This window comes from Engraulis encrasicolus, chromosome 5 (assembly GCF_034702125.1).
Source record: "Engraulis encrasicolus isolate BLACKSEA-1 chromosome 5, IST_EnEncr_1.0, whole genome shotgun sequence".
In the NCBI taxonomy this organism is placed as follows: domain Eukaryota; kingdom Metazoa; phylum Chordata; class Actinopteri; order Clupeiformes; family Engraulidae; genus Engraulis; species Engraulis encrasicolus.
Window position 1 is genome coordinate 27,438,423 of NC_085861.1, and position 19,530 is coordinate 27,457,952.

The 19,530-nt window shown below is 44.7% G+C and overlaps 1 protein-coding gene across 1 annotated transcript; it reads left to right on the plus strand.

Moving 5' to 3' along the window:
• The first annotated feature begins 70 nt into the window (after window positions 1–70).
• zdhhc18a (zinc finger DHHC-type palmitoyltransferase 18a) lies at window positions 71–18,975 on the plus strand. The gene is made up of 9 exons (XM_063199043.1): window positions 71–1,400; window positions 1,656–1,816; window positions 2,272–2,421; window positions 6,633–6,770; window positions 9,751–9,802; window positions 10,815–10,917; window positions 11,741–11,853; window positions 12,770–12,872; window positions 15,151–18,975. Exons 1-9 carry the CDS (start codon window positions 1,156–1,158, stop codon window positions 15,916–15,918), a joined length of 1,833 nt encoding a protein of 610 aa, XP_063055113.1. The 5' UTR covers window positions 71–1,155; the 3' UTR covers window positions 15,919–18,975.
• The last annotated feature ends 555 nt before the right edge of the window (window positions 18,976–19,530 follow it).

Sequence of the window (19,530 nt, forward strand, 5' to 3'; positions counted from 1 at the left end):
ACATGATGTGGTAGGCTGCGACCAGAAGAGTCGCTGCTGTTTACAAACACTTGCGTTGTTAGAAACTGGCTCTTCTCACCAGGCCACACACACACCACACTGGTGTTCTCGGTTCCCTGTTCCGTACTTGTCATTACTAGCCGACATCAGGGTCGGAGCTACTAGAAGACGCGACTCTACCTCAAGCTGAACGTCTAACATCTCGATAACCTTTTACTCGGTCTAGATAACATTCAGTCAGTGGACGAGATATGGTTTGAAATGTGGAATAACGGGCGCGGAAAGAACCACAAGTAAATCCCAAAGGAATCTGACTCAAAGAGCTATCGTGACGCTTTTGTTGGTTGCTAGCTGCTACACTGGTAACGTGCCTGTTATTACACACAACCCAGGGCTTGTGACGCCTCCGTCTTGCTAGCTATAAACGCTTTGTTTTGATCTTTAAGCGACTTAAATGTCTACGGACGGCGTACACGTTTGAGTCGTGATTGTTTATCAGTAGATAAGCATGTGATTTGCTCTTTTGACAGTTATGCATAGGATACTGTTAGCTGTCAAGTTTCTCTCAAGGATAATATAGTACAAAGCTAATAGTATGTTGTGAGTAAGAACTAGGATGGTTCGATAACACTTTTCAATGAGATGGTCTCGTAGTTGTTGGACGAGGTTCGTGGTGAAGATGAGCTAGCTGGTGTTAAACAGTAAGTCTGGGCGATGTCAGTGGGCTCCACAAGAATTACTCTGTTTCAAATTGATGTAACAACTAGGCTGAGCAGGCTCTTTGACCAAACGTGAAACCATAAGCGCTGGTTGGGCGAGCAGATTCATAACCAGACTGATCATCTTCAGTGAGCCTGACATCGTATACTTTCAGCACTCTCCTGCTGCATCAGGGTTTGAAAGCTAGAAATGAAACCATCGATATAGTTGCATGCCTACGCAATGTTCGTCTATTCACACACATCTCATTACCAAGTAGGATAGTCAACAGCATCCTCCTTTCCAAACTCGTGAAAACTTGAGTTACGTTATCTTTGTGTCTGGTGGCATGTTGTGGTTTAAGCTACGTAGGTAGTACATTAGTTATAAAGTGTCAACAACCTTAGAGTAGACGTCAAGTCAAGTAGGCCTACAGCTTTTGAGTTTTCTCAAACCATGAAAAACTGTGAATACCAACAAATTGATCCACGGGCACTGACCTCAGCGACGGCGACGCCAACATCAACCCTACCGCTTGCCAACGACAAAAATGCACAGAAGCAGAGAAGAAAGTGGGAAGTGTTCCCTGGGAGGAATCGCTTCTTCTGTGATGGACGGATCATTGTTTCCCGACAAAGCGGCGTTCTGCCACTGACCCTAGGCCTTATACTCATCACAAGTGGCCTCTTTTTTATATTCGAGTAAGTAGCTCTTGGCAAATGCTTGTTTTTTGTCGACTTATGGTTTATGTATGAGTCAGTGGTGTTTGTTTGTATACAGTCTGTTTTGGTGTCATGCCCCTCTCCCTATTTGTATGGTGTCCATATTTTCTCGCTGATGTGGTTTTGTACCATCATAAAATTCCACTATTTTGGATGGCATTATTTGTCTTTATTCTCATGACACAATGCACAGTGCACCAGATGAAGTGAATTCTTCTCTTTTCTTCTCTTCAGCTGTCCTTTTCTGGTGGCCAACCTGACTGTGTGCATCCCGGTCATCGCTGGGGTGCTGTTTGTTTTCGTGGTCTTCTCTCTCCTGCACACCGCCTTTACTGACCCAGGCATATTGCCCAGAGCACTACCAGATGAGGCTGCTGACATTGAGAGGCAGATAGGTAAGTCTTACCGCCTGGTGGCTGTACGGGCTGGCCGGGGTGGGGCGAGCTGAGGCGATAGGAGGGGAGGGTGGCTCACGGATTGTCTTGCCATCTGTGTCCCCAAAGTGTAGCAGCTGGACAACACAGCCTTAGCCAATATGGTGCGTTCCGGACTAACCTATTGTTTGCACATCCTAAGCTATGTGTAGTACAGTGCTGTGGGGGAGAATAGTGTGGAAAAATACTCAGATTCAAACTCAGAAAAAGTCAGATTCCTGTGAAAGTTTCAATATTGAGAGATCAGTGGTCAAACTCTGGAAGTGGACAGGTTATGTGTGTGTGTGTGTGTGTGTGGGTGGTTGTGTGTGTGTGTGTGTGTGTGTGTGTGTGTGTGTGTGTGTGTGTGTGTGTGTGTGTGTGTGTGTATTTACGTATATGTTCCTCTTTCTGTGCCCCTCCTGACTTTCCTGAAGACAACTCCGGCTCGTCCAGCTACCGGCCCCCTCCCCGCACCAAGGAGATCCTGATCAATGAGCAGGTGGTCAAGCTGAAGTACTGCTTCACCTGCAAGATGTTCCGGCCACCACGCACCTCGCACTGCAGCCTGTGCGACAACTGTGTGGGTAAGACCAGGCACCAGACCACCACCACCACCACCACCATCGCCATGGGTTTACCATGGCAACTGCCAGCCAGTGTTAATCTCCTTCTCCTCTCTCAGTCTGTTCCCTGAGCACATACACAGACAAGACAGAGGGTGATGAATGCTAGGGCTGTGCTATTGTAATTCCCAGATAGGGTGGTTTTGTAAGTGAGACAGGCTTATTTCATCAGCATGTGGTTTTAATTTCATTTAAGTGGGATTTTTTATCCAAGTATCGCCTGTTTTATAAGTAAGCATATGGGCCTAAAAGCCATTTGGCATGTAACCAGATTTACTTAATGCCTATGGATATTTTCTGGGGATTAATTGCTGGTTTAGCACTAGTATGTATGTGTGCCCAATGTACTACAGATGCCATTATTGTACATACATTATATAATTGCACATAGCAGCAAGTACACCTTTGTATTTGTTTAATTCATAGCAGCAAATGTTGCTGCTCACACCAGGAAGAGAGCACACCATAGTCTGCTATCCTTGGTGATTAGTGTGTTTGTGCCAGGCAGAAGGATTAAAAACTACTCTCCTGAGACACAAAATGCACACTCTCTATACCCGGGAAGACTTGCACCCGTGACATGTATATAAGTTTGGTTAGAGAGGTTAACTCATTATATGGTATGTCATACGGTATGAACAAAAATGTTATTTGTTACACTTTTGAAAGCTTAGTATTACATGCATAGTGAGCATCCTGTCCCTGTGTTATAGTCAAGTTCATTATGTATTTTTGCTGGATTTTTATGGGGATTTGGAAAACTATACATTTTTGAAAAGTAGATAGTATAAGCAATCAGAAAAACAATGTTTCCATTTGCACAGGTGGCGGCCATCTTGGATTTTTCAAAATGGCGTCCGAAAAACCTATATTTTGTCATTTCTCAGCTTCTGAATAAGTTAGAACATTGATTTCAACTGCTTAACCAACATTTTCAGGGTCACTGAATCTAATGGTGTTAGTTTTATTGTTGTCAGACATTTTGTTACCACACCAATTTATTTGAACTATTGATTTATAGTATTTATGAGTAGATGGCCCACCATTTAAAACATCCCAGCTTGAATGTGCAAAACTGGTACAGTTTACATGTCCACCATTTTGCTGTACATTTACAGGCTTGCCTGTGCAAATGCAAATCTCACAGCTTACATTGTATCCAGTATACAGGAGCAGCGCCACATAGTGAATGTTTTGAGTGTCAACAGGTGTTCAATTTTTTCATTTGGGGGGAAATCCTTCAGCATGCATGCATTTTCTGTATGATAATACTGGAAACTGACTGCAAGACAGAGTGACAAATCAATTGGTGTTATTAATATTATTAATGCACATACGAGCATGTCATTAACTGGTGTTGGTGAGTGTGCTTTAGTGTAACAGTGAGGGTTCTGTTTGCTGTTTGTTCTGGTTATATTCATGGGTGAAGAACATCAAGGTAAACAAGAGACATGTCAAGCCCATGAGCTCATTAACTGGAAGCTGTGTATTCTATGCCAGTCTGATGATACCAAGACGGTGGTTCTGGTCCAGAATCCAAGATTAGACACTAATGGACATGTACGAGAAGTAGTTCAAGAGAGGGTCAGTCTGAGTGATTGGGACCATGTTAAATCCAAAGACGACTGCAGAGAACTGCACAGCTGAGACACCAGGGACACAGAAAGCAGTCTAGTATCTCTCCTGTCACTCAGGTGCAACCAACAAGGTTCAAATACAGCATGCAAGCAACCAACATGCACATCATTTCTACAGGACGATGCACAGCCAAGAAGCGTGGCAAGAAGAGAGGATGAACAGAAATGGATGACCCAGGCCCCTCAACATCTAATTCTTCTCCACTCCACTCGTCAAGAAACAAAGCTCCATCTGCCAAAAGGCCGATGGTGAACTACTTTATCTGGTCAGAACTGCAAATGCCGGAAAATCTCCAAAGGCTGCTTTGGAACAGTCCCAGAATCTCACACTCAAAACAAGACTGAACACCCGCATCTCAGCAGATGATGCACATGCAATTGATGTATGATATCACAAAGATTGTGGGACAAAACATGTGTCATGTATGGCGAGACTCAGGCCTGACAGAAATACAACTGTCAAAGAAGCCGACGTTAACATGTCTGCTTGAGCTGATCAAGCGTATTGATGTGGAAACACAAAACAGAGCATGGACATCATTGAACAAAATGTATGTCAACATGCTTGATTCAGAAGCCTTGGAGAATCATGAACTTGCATTCAGTAGAAAGTGGCCGAAAGAGACACACACCCTTGCTAGTCTGTACAGTTCAGCTGGGACATCATTGATGTTGCTGGATACTTGTATGGCATCTGTTCCCTGGCCTGTCTTGGTGAAGGTTGCAATGTTCGTCCTTGTCACTGTGCTGCTTTGTAAAATTGTTTTCATGTTATCATATTCATCAGTTGTCATTGCAGCATGAACCATGTCTTCTTCACATGCTTCTGGATAGTAGGGACTTTTGACTTCTTTAGGTCATTTAGAACAGACAGATTTCAGTTATGGCAAGACTGTGAGGATTCTCTTTTTCAGCCACTTTCTACTGAATGCAATCTTTGTGACAGCAATTGAATGTGCATCATCTGCTGAGATGCTGGTGGTCATTCTTGTTTTCAGGGTGGGATTCTGGGACTTTACAGGAGCCTTTAGAGTTTTACTGCCATTTGCAGTTTTGACCTGATAAAGCAGTTCACTATCATCCTTTTGGTAGAAGAAGCATGGTTTCTTATCGAGTGGACTCGTACGAAATCTTGTGGATAGTGGAGAAGAATCAGATGCTGAGGTGCCTGGGTCAGTCATTTTTCAGTCATTTTTCGAGACTTGGTCTGACCAAGTCCATAACAATTAACATTTCCCAAACGGCTGATCTGCCTCCTTAGGTTTGCTACTGGTTGACTGTTGTCCGACCAAGTGAGTGGAGTTCCCGATTTTTTTGAGATCAGAAACAATATTTACATTTCTCTTGGCCTGCCTAGAAGCAGTGCAGAAGGTGCTGCATCACTGGGAGGTTGTAGTGCAGTTCTGCAGTCGTCTTTTGATTTTAACATAGCCCCCATCACTCAGACTGGCCCCCTCTTGACCTACTTCCAGTACNTGTCCATCGGCGTCTAATCTTGGATTCTGGACCAGAACCACCTTTTGGCATCGTCAGACTGGCATAAAACACACAGCTTCCAGTTAATGAGCTCATAATGCTTGATAATGCCTCTTGTTCACCTCGATGCTCTTCACCCATGATTATAACCAGAACAAACAGCAAACAGAACCCTCACCGTTACACTCCACCACCATCACCAACACCAGTTAATGACAGTATGTGCATTAACAATATTAATAACACCAATTTATTACTTGATTTGTAACTGTGTCTTGCAGTCAGATTCCAGGATCATCATACAGAAAATACATGCATGCTGAAGGAAGGCAAAAGGCAAAAATTTAACGCCTGTTGACATTCAATATATTCACTACATGGCACTGCTCCTGTTTACTGGATACAATGTAGCTGGTATGAGCAAGCCTGGATATATACAGCACAATGCTGGACACGTAAACTGTTTTGCACATTCTAGCTGGGATGTTTTGTATGGTGGGCTTGACAGACATGCATCTACTTGTAGATACTATACAGTAAATCACCAGTTCAAATAAATTAGCATGGTAACAAACTGTCTGAGAACATTAAAACTACCACCAGTAGATTCAGTGACCCTGACAATGTAGGTTTAGCAGTTTGAATCAATGTTTTAGCCCATTCAGAAGCTGAGATATTGCAAAATTATGGCTTTTCGGAAGCCATTTTGAAAAATCCAAGATGGCCGCCATGCAGATATTTGTGCAAATGGAAACATGGTTTTTCTGATTGCTTATACAATATACTTTTCAAAAATGTATAGTTTTCCAAATCCCCATAAAAATCCAGCGAAAGGTTCAGATCCAAACGTAATGAACCTGACTATTAAATGAATAAGCCTTGAAAACATAGTCGAATGCTTACACACTTGATCCCGTTTTGCTTTTTCTTAGTTTTTGTTTTTGTTTTTTTAAAGTGTTTTCACTGTGTTTCACAGTGTTTTCATGATTGTCTGGCCCTGTTTTCCTGCACCTGCGTTTTGGATGTGCATACAACTAATAAACCTTCCAAACTTTTCAGAGCGGTTCGACCATCACTGTCCGTGGGTTGGCAACTGCGTGGGCAAGCGGAACTATCGTTTCTTCTACAGCTTCATCGTTTCCCTCTCCTTCCTCACCTCCTTCATATTTGGCTGCGTCATCACCCACCTCACGTTACGTAAGTGCTGCCCTGAGTCACACTCTCCAGTCCTGTCACACCCTTGTTTTGACCTGTCTGTCTATCTGTCTGTCTGAGCCTACGTACTGTGTTTAAACACACCGTTCACCGTTAGTCAATCCTACTCCACCTACCACCACACAGTTCCAGACACACTCAAACTCACCTGTCCACAAACATGCAATACTTCCACATACACACACATGCAAACGTGAATACACACACTCTCTCTCTCTCTCTCTCTCTCTGTCTGAGCTTTGCATGCAGGCAAGGCACGTTTGGCTGATTGCTGTTGCTGTTTTGAGCCCTGGCTTAGTTTGTCGCAGTAGGTGATGGTAATCCATGAGGACAGGGCTCTTAGTGCAAAACGTGATGCTGTTTGTGTTGTGTTTGTCATATTTTCCCCTTCCTGTTATGTCCTTCACTGCATAGATCTATGGCGAGTCTATAGGTATGATTGGAGGACACATTCCTGGCCCAGCTGTGATTATCTCCTATGGTGCCATTCAGGACCAACCCGCCATGCCAAAGCAAAATAGTTTTCCACCATTTGTGTTCATCCAGGCTAGAAGAAATGTTCTAAAACCTCCAATCTTTTCCCAAATGTGCTCTGTCCCGTAAAAAATAGCCACAGTTCAAAATGTGACAGTACAAGGAGACAGTACAACAATACAACAAGCAAGAAAGCACAAAAGCAAGCGAGTTCACTGTGAACCCTAATATGCAAACTAAATGCAAGAGCTAATTAAACATGGGTGGTAATCAGTATTTAGAGCCCGAGAGATGGGTCTCCACCAGGTGGTCCGACCCCAAAGGTAGGGACTCAGCCAGGTGGTGGTGTTGGTGTTGGTATTGGTGGTGAGTTGAGGTGTGGGAGAGGGCGGTCTGCTGTTGCTTTCCCCACGTAGTAGGAATGTGAGGCAGAGCGAGACGACACATGTCTCCCCGCTCCTCTCCAGTCAGCTCGGTCATCGTTGAACAATGCGTCATTGTTGAGCTGAGCTGAGGAGGGCTGCTGCCGCCTGGGCTGTGCTGTAGGGTTTCTGTGCTCGACCCGTCTGCAGAAGCAAGCACAGCTGGGCCTTTGTGCAAGAAAGACACTGCTTTTACTGCTCACTTTTTTTTAAACGACTCAGCTGGAGAATCCTCTGGGAAGTTTAGATATCCCGTGTGCTAGATCTCCAGGACCGGGAAGATCTCGGGCAATGAGAAAAGCTTGAAATCAGTGATGGGACATCACATACATAGTTGCAGTGTTTTTGGTCCTAATACTTTCTAAGTGTTGTATTACCACATTTTCTGGGATGACTTTGAAATGCCTGCTAATCTCAACCATAGAGTTCTGGTTTGTTTTCTACTCTATTATTAAGTTATATCATCCAATTAGTACTGTAGGATTGGTCTTTTTTTCGCCTTGGCCAGCTTTTTTTTGTAGTTAGTTAGTACAAACGTCCTCTTAGTTGTTACACCAGATAACTTCAGGAATGAATAAATTACTCACATGATTATGCATTGTTGCTTCAACTCTATTAGGAGTTGCTGCTGTGATATATGTTATTTTATTGTAACATTATCATTGTCAGCGCAGGTGTAACTGGGTCAATGATGTTTTTACGTCGGGGTGGTGCAACCACAGCTAATGACACTATGTTTGGGATTAATTTTTTTTAAAGGTTTTTTTGGTGGATTATCTAAGAAGCATATTCATCACTTGTACTGAATTACCAAGTGCTAATTAATGTATGGGCATTTGCTGTAGTTGTACCACCTGACGTCTGCTACTAAAAAAGTGTCATTGACCCAACTACACTTAAAGCGATGGTTCGGAGTAGAATCACCCTAATGCCATTTGAACCGTGACACCCATCCACCTTTACACCCGAAGTGTTTTCTGCCGCAGGCTTACATCAACAGAGTTGCCGTGTTATTCGATGTTTATTCCGGATAGCTTGACTCAAGCGCATATGGATCCTGGGCACCGTCTCCAAACTTAACTAATAAANAATAACATGTCATGACACCAAACTTCTACAGTATAACAAATGTGGTTTGTACTCACAAAAAGATGAATTTGAAACTTTGTACATAGTCCAGGAGTTTATTAGTAACAACACACGAGACGATTAGCTTTTCTGCTGCTAAACATCCGTCGACGTCACTTCCTGCTGGGACTTTGTTGATGGAAACAAATACACGTGAGTCCGGAAGGTGGAAAACTCAAAAAGACAGCCTGCGCTACAACTAGAAATTAACCACTTCGGATTTAAATTTTACCACGTTTCATAAATAGAAGACGATGCCACACTCGTGCATATATCCTGGATGTGGACTAAAACACATGTTGTTTCCATCAACAAAGTCCCAGCTGGAGGAAGTGACGTCGACGGATGTTTAGCAGCAGAAAAGCTAATCGTCTCGTGTGTTGTTACTAATAAACTCCTGGACTATGTACAAAGTTTCAAATTCATCTTTTGTGAGTACAAACCACATTTGTTATACTGTAGAAGTTTGGTGTCATGACATGTTATTTTTGTGGGGAAAGTTTGGAGACGGTGCCCAGGATCCATATGCGCTTGAGTCAAGCTATCCGGAATAAACATCGAATAACACGGCAACTCTGTTGATGTAAACCTGCAGCAGAAAACACTTCGGGTGTAAAGGTGGATGGGTGTCACGGTTCAAATGGCATTAGGGTGATTCTACTCCGAACCATCGCTTTAAAGCAGACACTTAATTTCAACGTTATTTGCACGTACACCAAAACTGACTGGCTACACCAGACACAGCAGTGCAGCGACCAGTAACGAACACAAAATTTGCCTATTCTTTTCAATGTATTTTTGATGCAACTTGATATAACGTAATGCATCCCCAGCCTAATAGTAGTCATGAAATCGAATGATTCTGTTTAACGTTAAAAGCAAAAAGTATTTTGTATTCATGCTCTGCTCTATTTTTTGTCTTTCTTTTTCTCTCCCAGGAGCCCAAGGAGGGAATGGCATCCTCAACGCTGTACAGCAGAGTCCTGCCAGATATCCTTTACACTCGCTCAGTCCCTTTACCTCTCTCTCACCTCACAAGCATACTATCTCTCTCTCTCTCTCTCTCTCTCTCTCTCTCTCTCTCTCTCTCTCTCTCTCTCTTTCTCTCTGTCTCTCTCTCTCTTTCTCTCTCTCTCTCTCCCTTTCTCTTTGTCGGTCTGTTTGCATCTCTCTCCCCCTTTCTCCTAGTGTGTGTCTCTCTCTGCCTCTCTCCTTCTTTCTCTCTGTCTCTCTCTCCTTCTTTCTCTCTGTCTGTCTGTCTCTTTCTCTCTGTCTCTTGCCCCAGTGTGTTGCGTGCCACCAGACAGGGCTTGACATAGGGCCGCAGCCTCTCCCTCTCCCCCTCTGTCTTAATCCCCCCCCGTCTGTAATTGGATCAGGAAGCGGGCTAAGCAGTCATGACGCTGCTCTTCTTGACTGCTGATTGGAGGGGGGGTTACAACCTGGGGAGCACAAGTGTTTGCCTTTCTGAACTTGGCGTTGCCGTGTCATCTGCCAGATCCGGTTTGCTGCCGGTGTCTTGAATCCTTCTTGGGTCTTTTTATGTGGTTACATTTCTCCGGTCGGCCAGTCTGTCTCTCTGTCTGTCCATCCATCCGTCCATCCATCCACCTGTCTCTCTGTCTGTCTGTTGCGTCTATCTGTCTGGCTAGTCATACTAAATGCAAAACATTCTAATGTAAGTTCAGTGTTTGGGATGGACAGGTAAACAATCATTACCACAGGAACATGGCAGGGAGTGGCATACTGTCATCGCCGGCTGCACCTTTGGAGCCGCTCATATGAATCCCTGTAATTGTAGATCTAAGTGAAGACACCCTCAGATGTTATTATCATGGGACACTTTGAGGTTTAGGATGAGTTTGAAGATGCATGTGACCGAGGCTGCTGACTGACTTGCATTTGAATCACATGCATGACTGGTCCACTGAAGTACACACAAGTTGTGCAGAGAGTTAAAGATTTCCCTGTTTGATATGTTCATCCTTGACTGTGCTTGTACTGTTGTGGAGCTGGTGGTGTGCTTCTTCTCCATCTGGTCCATTTTGGGACTGTCAGGCTTCCATACTTACCTGGTAGCTTCGAACCTCACCACTAATGAAGATGTAAGTACAACCATAAAAAAATACTCATCAGTATCAAATCAATATGAGGTTGTCAGTAATTAAAAACTGTGATCTCCATTGCTACTGTATTTAATTTCCACTTGTCTTAATTCAATAACATATCAATGGTACAATACGTATACTGAAAACATGAGCATTCATGCCAACAGAATGTATTAGGCCTGATATTTGAGGAAGGAGTCACATGATCTCTGCATAGTTGCTTCAGCTCCATTTCCTTAATGTTGCCAAGTGACAGCATTGCTGCAGCAATTATTATTCAATTGTAGCATTATAATCATAGGTGTAACTACCCTTTAAGCAAACGCTTACGGTAACTCATTTCAACAGTACTATGCTTATTCCATAACACCTTCCCTTGTAATTATCTGCTACAATAATGATAAATGTGGCAGCAGCAACTCTTGCCAACATTACCCGTTTAGTGCAGATGGATTCGCTGGCAGTCAAACTCACTTTTTGCTGAAAACAAAGTAACCACACCATATCAGCATTTCAACATGGACATAAATGAAAGTCTGAGCAAAGATAATATTTGGTAATCACAATTTGTTGTGGAGCCCATACACTTTTTTCGCGTATGGGCTCACTTTTTTACTCTGGTTTGCCCAGAGTAATGTTTTGCCACCAGCAATGTATGACGTCTGAAACGTGTCAATTTCCAATGAAAATGTACAAATTGATAGTGGTAATACGTATTCATGAAAAAGACATAGTATTTGTGAATGGGCAGCATGCATGGAAATTAACCCCTAAAAAATGAAACACTTTTCTACATTTCTATGATGTCTATGATGTGCAGATCAAAGGGTCGTGGTCCAGCAAGAGAGGGGCGGAGGACTACAAGAACCCCTACACTTACAACAACATCTTCACCAACTGCTGTGTGGTGCTGTGTGGGCCCATGCCCCCCAGGTCAGGCAGACACTAATCTCTCTCTCTCTCTCTCTCTCTCTCTCTCTCTCTCTCTCTCTCTCTCTGTCTCTCTCGCGCTCTCTCTCTCTCTCTCTCTCTTTTTTTTTTTCCTGTCGCACATCTCTCGTGTGCTCTCTCTCTCTCTCTCTCTCTCTCTTTCTTTCTCTCTCTCTCGTGCGCACTCTCTCTCTCTCTCTCTCTCTCTCTCTCTCTCTCTCTCTCTCTCTCTCTCTCTCTCTCGTGTGCGCTCTCTCTCTTTCTCTCTCTCTCTCCCTCCCTCTCTCTCTCTCTCTCTCTCCACTGGCTATATGCCCTGTAACTGGATTAGACAACCATTGATCCCATGTTTGTGTTGTCAGTTTGTGTTTGTGGCTGTCACCTTTTGGCTCGTTCAACACAGTTCATGTTGCATTTAGTGCCTGTGTCATTTTTGTGTTCACTTGTATTTATTGACATAATCTTTTTTTATTTAAATATTGATACCTACAACATTTATATACATTAATATTTATTTCAAAAGAAAGAAGTCTACTGCACATTTTCTTGACTTTATGCTCGTTGATTAGAGCGAACAATGCGTTTCGCCTCAGTGAATATTCTTTCTAGGCCAAGTTGTTGTTATACTGTCGCTTTCGAAGTGTTGAACTTTTGAACATAAGCCCACATGCTACCGTACTTTGTACACATATCATGGCATCACATAATTGACTACCTGAATTAATGTAGATTTTCTAATACTATGCAATATTATGATCAGCTGATATTTCTAGCGTTAAAGGTTTTGAATGGTAAAAGGTTTGTAATGTAATGGGAGAGTGGCGTAGCTACTGTAACTTAAATATTATCTTTGTGTGTGTGTGTGTGTGTGCGTGCGTGCGTGTGCGTGCATGTGCATGCGTGTGTGGGTCTCCTGCAGCCTGATAGACAGAAGAGGCTTGGTGCCGCCCGACGAGATCCCTCAGGTCATCTCGGTGGAGCAGGAGCTGCCTCCCTTCATGGTCAAGAACGACACAAACATGGTAGGAGCGCCCCCTGCAGCTAGCTGTAGTACACTGCCATGGCCAGACTCCAGCTCCCAGCAGCCTTGGCGGGATTCCCTGACACTGGCTGCGGCCTGCGTGGAACTTTGTTGCATTGTCTGCTGTGATGATGACAGGCATCCATCGATAACTGATGTTTATTTCTATCCAATATAGTGTGTGTGTGTGCGTGTGTGTGTGTGTGTGTGTGTGTGTGTGTGTATGTGTGTGCGTATGTTTGTATGTTTGTATGGCTTGCTTGCACTATCAAACGTTCTGAAATTCTGGATTGAACTGCCTCTGTCCGTGTGCCGTATGTGAGGTGAAAATTGCCACACCTACAGGTTGTGGCCTCCTTCATTTTTACTTAGATATGTGACAGAGAAACAGCCTGACGTTTAACGTGCACTGAAACGCAGCAGCTCGCAAAACATTCCATTGATAAAGCTGAGCCAAATAGGCTTTACCAAGAGATCCAACCCACTGATCAATAAACAAACCAATCTTGATGAAACGCAAAGAAGTGTTGCCTTATTTGACGGTACGTTAGATAAAAAACAAAGTGATTTTTCCTCTGAATTTGCACACAGAGAGGCTTGTGAACAGGATGTAACATAATCTGTGTCAAACCACAGACCAATCAGTGGGTGATCGACTCTTTGTGACCTGACTCGTACTTTTCCAGAAGTGTGTGTGTGTGCGGGCGCCGTGTCTGTGTGAGTGTGAGTGTGCGCGTGCATGTGTGTGCATGCGTTTCTGTTGTCCTGTTCCTTGAATCACAGGCAGTCTTGTGTGTGTGTGTGTGTGTGTGTGTGTGTGTATAATCCTGACCCCCTACAGGATGAGAGCTGTCAGGACTTTGCCGTGTCCTGCACTGGCTGATGGCACGAGCACATGCCCCCCTCCCCTCCGCTGGGTTACAGGTGGTGGGGGGCAAGCAGGGATGGTAAGGGGGTGAGTGGGGGAGGGTAACATGATGTATGTTATGTCCATACCCGCCTGCTTGATCACCCGATGCCTGAACACTGACCTGGCTCTTGCATGTCCAAGACTGGTTGTCCATCCTTACCTCTCTCATTCAATCACTCACTCACTCACTCACTTACTCAAACTCCCCCTTCTCCCCCTCTTTCTCTTTTTCTCACAGTGTTTCGGTCTGTCCATCCTGCTTGCGCATTCGTTATTCAGTGCCCTTGTTCTCACTCTTTCACTCTCAGACTTGTATACTCTGTATCCATTTTATCGGATGCGTTCCTTAATTACTGAATAACATGTATTTGCCCAAAACCCTTCAGATTTGGTATCCTCGCGTTGCTCTGAAGGGGGTTGACATGGTGCTTTCTATCCTCATTCCATGCTGAATAACAGTCGCTTTACAACTTTTTTGCGGTGTCTTCTGCATACCTCGGTGGTCTTGTGTGATGCTGATGAATCCCATTTTCATCGTGTTGTCCAGAAGGAGATTTGTAATCGTTAAAGTGGAGTTGATCGTCTGCTTGTTTTCAGATGACTCACCGTCTCCCCTGTTATGCTGGCTGATTCTGCACATTTTGCTTCACCTCACCTCACCATCTCCCACGCTCACTTTCACCCCTTGTCTGTACATCCTGAACGCTCTACACCTGACTAACCAGATCTTGTCATCTCACTGATCGGCTCAGCAAAGGGGTGCTAGAGCAGAGACTGTACTGTCCTGTGCTGTATTCTCCTTTATTGTGATGTACTGTACTGAATTGTACTGGAGCAGCTAAATGTCTTTGGTACAGACGTAGCCTGGGTCTCTGGCCCAGATGTGTCAGCCATGGCTTCAGAAAATAGAATCTTGACACAAAATGTTTACCCACCATCATCATGAGCCGACTGTGATGGCAACTTAGTGTCTACAAGTTTACTCGCATGATTTTTTAATTTCTGAAGCCAAGATTTTTTTACACCTGTGGTGCTGGGCCAGTGGCTGAGTGCTGTACCTGTCAGTGAGACACCAACATCAGTCTGGAGTTCTTCACTGACTTAGCTGCTTTATTGTTTGCGATGCAATTCCTCATTGACAGCCATCTCAGTTGCTGTGTCCAGTACAGTGTTTGCTCACACCCCTACTACTAGCCTTGTTCTTTCTCACTCAGTCGCTCCCGTGTACCTGTTCACTCTCTCACTTTCACTCTCTCTTTTCTCCTTGTCCTCTTGTTTGTTTTTTTTGTTTTACCCCGTTCTCTTATTGTCTTCCTACCTTGCCCGCCCATTCACCCAACTACCCACCCGCCCCTCGATGTCCGCACAGTGTACACAAGGCACCAAGGAGCTGCTGGAGACGGTGGCCCACTCGTCCATCTTCCAGGGCCAGTGTTCGCCCGGCTCCCCCAAGACGGCCCCGCTCAGCTCCAGCCCCAGCCAGCAGGACACCAGCCTCCTGACCACCCCCTCCTCCAGCCCTCGTGGCACCGGCTCCTTTCCTCCTTTGCTACCCTCATCCATATCCAGACCGTTGCCAGCATCACCGCCACCGCTATCCTCGCCCCGCTCGGGCGGCTGCTCCATGGGCCGTTCCATGACCGGGGTGACTCAACCGTGCACGGCGTCCGACCTCAGGAGCTCTCGCAGCGCAGTCTCGCTCTCCATCTCGCCTGCAGCGTCGCCACCTAGTGGATGCTCGAGGCGCTCCTCCACAAGCACCACCACCACCATCACCAGGGACACCCAACCTGGCACCACACCCACCAGCCAGCGGGGGTCCCTCAGTGGGGAGCCTCAACCGTGTGCGACCCACTCCATCCCTCACGGGGGCACCACCTCACGCACCCCCCCAGTCTCACGCTCGCGTTCCCATTCGCACTCCTCCTCGCTCTCGCCCCCGACCGCCAGGTGTGCTGGGCGCGCCGGCCGCAGGGAGGCGCTGCCCTGTGCCACTGACGACAAGGGCTTCTCCAGCCGCTCGACCCTGCTCGCCTCGAACCCCTGCTGCCTGCTGGGCACCCCCGCCTACCTGCACCCCCACGGGGCGCTCATCTTCAGCGACTCTGCTGAGCTCCACTTCCTGCCGCTGCCCTAGAGGCGGACACAGAACCGTGAACAGAAACAGTGTTTTGAAATTCTAACAGCGGGAGGACAAAAGGGGTGTCAGACACTTGCCCTGTGTCCACCTCCTGAGCGGGCTGTTCCGCACACTCCAGACACGTTATCCAAACTACTCTCTTGAGTATCAATGCAAATGTTGCATTAACGGTGGTAACTCACTACGGTACAATGGGTGTAGTGGCAGAGCTGTCACCAGGACTGACATAGCACATGCGCCATGTTGGCTTGCACACACACACAACACGCAAACACATTCAACATGTAGAAACTCGTGTGGAAGCACTCGAGTGTCTGTGGAAACATGCACGGACTTATGAACGTCTTATAAACACTCTTCACTGTGTTTGTGGCCACCACGCCACCAAACCTCCACCAAATCTCAAATGCCCTGATACCCTGTGTCCCCTCTGACACAAACTCTGGGCATGGAATACCTAATTACTGCTGTTGCCATTCTAAAACCCGGAGGGGGCAGTTTGTATTTTCCCAGATGACTGAACGTTGTGGGCGTGCTGTCACTCTGGACTGTGAACTGTGTCACTGGGTCACCTCTGATTTAAAAAAACAAAGCAAAAACAAACCTCCAGCTCGGAAGTCTGTCTGTGTCCCAACTATGCCACCCCACTGCAGCCTCACTGAAAGCCATCGTTGATTAACTGTAGTTTCGGATAAACATCGCCCTGACTGCACACACACACACACACACACACACACACACACACACACACACACACACACACACACACACACACACACACAAAACCACTGGCACAGAGAACAAACAACAGATTATAGCTTCATTGTTTGGCATAATTGTGTGCACGATGCGGTTGTCTTTCTTTAATAGTTTTTATGATTATTGCTGTTTTTATTTTATTTTTATTTTTTTTCAACTCAGGATCCTCTTGAGAGAGATGCCATATACCCTTAAATCCCCTGTCCCAGAATGCTTAGTAAGAAACGTAGTGATGGTGAGACGTTTATTCCCACACATTCAACCCAGCTATACACTAAAGCACAACATGAGCTTGAGATATGCACTTTTTTATCCTCTGCTCCCCCTGCCCAAACATAGCTCACCCACACACACATTGATCAACTTTCGACCAAGTAGTTTCATACCACACGTGTTGGAAGCGACCTGGAAGAGTAAGACAGCACCTCCAAACTTTCAGTTAGTGCATTTGTATACGTATATAGCCCATGGAGTAAATACAGTGGTGCTTTTTCATCCAGTTACAGGATGACGAGCCTCGGAATCGTCTTTGAATATGTTTCTTTATACTGTATTATAGGAAAACTATTTAGTGTTGCTTTAAACCACAGAGTCACAGGCCTGTAGTTTGCAGGCTGCATGGATGGACCTGAATACCCTTGGTGGCCTCTGCCTCAAGTTATGTTTACCTGCTCAGATGCTCAGGTACTAGGAAAGACGTGATGTTCACATCAGCGTTAACATTTGACTTACACTGGGGGCACACCAGCTGCGTCATCTTACGTGAAGTTAAATTACGGTAGGCCAAAGTCTGAAAAAACATTGAAAAGATTGGGTTGGTGCAGCCAGTTTCGTTGATTATAATGGAAGCTAACTGTTAAAAACAAAAGTGGAGGCGATGTGTCCCAGTGTGCTATCATTACGTTGGGGACCAGGGTTTGATTCTGGTTCGAGGTCGTTTCTCGATCTTTCCTTATCTCTCTCTCCCCACTCATTTCCTGTCTGACGACAAGCCTGAATCTCCAAAGTGGCATTCCACCATTTCTGGAAATGTGCCCATCTCCCATCTTCCCTTGAGACAGCCTGCTAACGTGCTAGTTAGGAACCAGGAATCATTTCACTAGACAGAGAAGTACAGAAGAAAGGATAAATTAAAGTATTGAACTGGAGGGGAGAAATGGTGGAATGAATCTTCAACAGAAAAGTGCAGCAGGGGACAAATTGAGAGTCGACCACTCGCACGGTTTCTGATTCTATGTCGCTTCTTTGTTGTTTCTCTTTTTTTTCTCCTTATCTATCTTCCTTTTTCTTTCTATCTTCCATTCCTCTCTTTTGTTACTGTTCATTTGCTCCATGTCTCCTTAGATCAGGTTGATTTGAGGCTTCACTGCTTATGTGTTGTCAGGTCTCATCCCTGGGCTTGTGGGTCCTTTAAAAAACTGATCAGGTTACCGTATAAGCCCATTGATTGTGATTTTGGGCAACTAATAATTCTGTTGATGCGTTTGAGTAGGAGACTTTTCTTGGTCAGGGATGTACAGTATTAGGTTTTCTGCTGGATGACAGGATGGCTGTTTTGACCTTTTTTTAATGTTTAATTTCTCTTCTTTGTATTTGTTCAATAAATGATGACCACCAATTTTGGACTAGTGTGACAGCAAAAACATTTTTGTTGTTGTTTTCGCTTTTTTGTTGTTTTTTCTTACATATAATGGTTGTCTGATTGATGCTATTGCCCAATGTGAGTTAAGATGTGGGAAATATGATGTAGTAAACGAAACATGGAAAGAACATGAAATATATTAAAAGTCTGCTCAAAAGATTGTAAAGTAGACTTAAAACTGGAATGTTGGCCTTTCTACGTATTGTAATGCTAATACTGATGATGATGATGGTGATTAATATATGATAATGATGATGTTTTTTTTAACTGTTGTTGATGGAGTATGAACAGTTTACTTCAGCCGAGCGCAGACCACCACAGTAGCTAGCACTGTCAGTCCACACCGTCTGTGTCACACACAACCCAGCCAACCCCATCACACATACCCCCCCCCACACACACACACACGCACGTCCACCCACACACACCCATGAACTGTTCTCCTAGCCCCCTCTCTGTGTCACACACAGCATTAGTACGTCACCACCCCCCACTCCAGTCCCAGTTTCTGTCATCAGATCGACTCGCTGGAGAAGCAACAGACTTTCCACTGCCAACATGTATTTGCTGCCTAGTTTTCATGGGTCAGTGAATAAATTTCAACAAACAAAGTGTGGTCAGCTCTCTCGCCTATTTATTTGTTTGTCTGTTTTGGGTTAGGTCTACCAGCGACATGCAGAATACGAATGGGTTCCTTCGAGTGACATTTATCAGCCAACTGCTTTTAGTCTTTCTAAACACAACGAACATGAAGAATAGTAAAATGATCAGGGTGTGAGCTCTACTTTATGTCTTGGATTCCTTGTTTTTTGCCATTTCGGATAATATGTTGTGTTGTATAGTAACAAAGTAGAACTCTAACTAAGTATTCTACTTAAGTACTAACATGCAGTATCTGTACTTTTATTGGAGTATTGTTCTTTTCCTCTTCTACTTTTGCTTCACTATGTTTTTTAAAAAGTATTTTTTGGGAGGTTTTCACCTTAATGCTAATAGGACAGTGAAGAGTGGGACAGGAAAGAGAGACGGGAGGATTGGGAAATGACCGGGACAGGCAGGAATCGAACCCATGTCCCCGGCGCAGCAGTGCACTAGCCTGATTATCATCGATGTTCAAATCTCTTCGAGACTTGGTCTGCCCAAGAACATAACAATTAACATTTCCCAAACGGCATGGTTGACCCGCCTCCCTTGGTTTGCTTATGGTT

What these genes read in the sequence shown, in the direction of transcription:
- zdhhc18a (XM_063199043.1), top strand. Translation starts at nt 1,156, where the DNA reads ATGAAAAACTGTGAATACCAACAAATTGATCCACGGGCACTGACCTCA. An exon ending in GTACAGCAGAGTCCTGCCAG is followed by an intron (nt 9,803 to 10,814) that starts ATATCCTTTACA and finishes CTGTGCTTGTAC; the next exon opens with TGTTGTGGAGCTGGTGGTGT. An exon ending in ACCTCACCACTAATGAAGAT is followed by an intron (nt 10,918 to 11,740) that starts GTAAGTACAACC and finishes TATGATGTGCAG; the next exon opens with ATCAAAGGGTCGTGGTCCAG.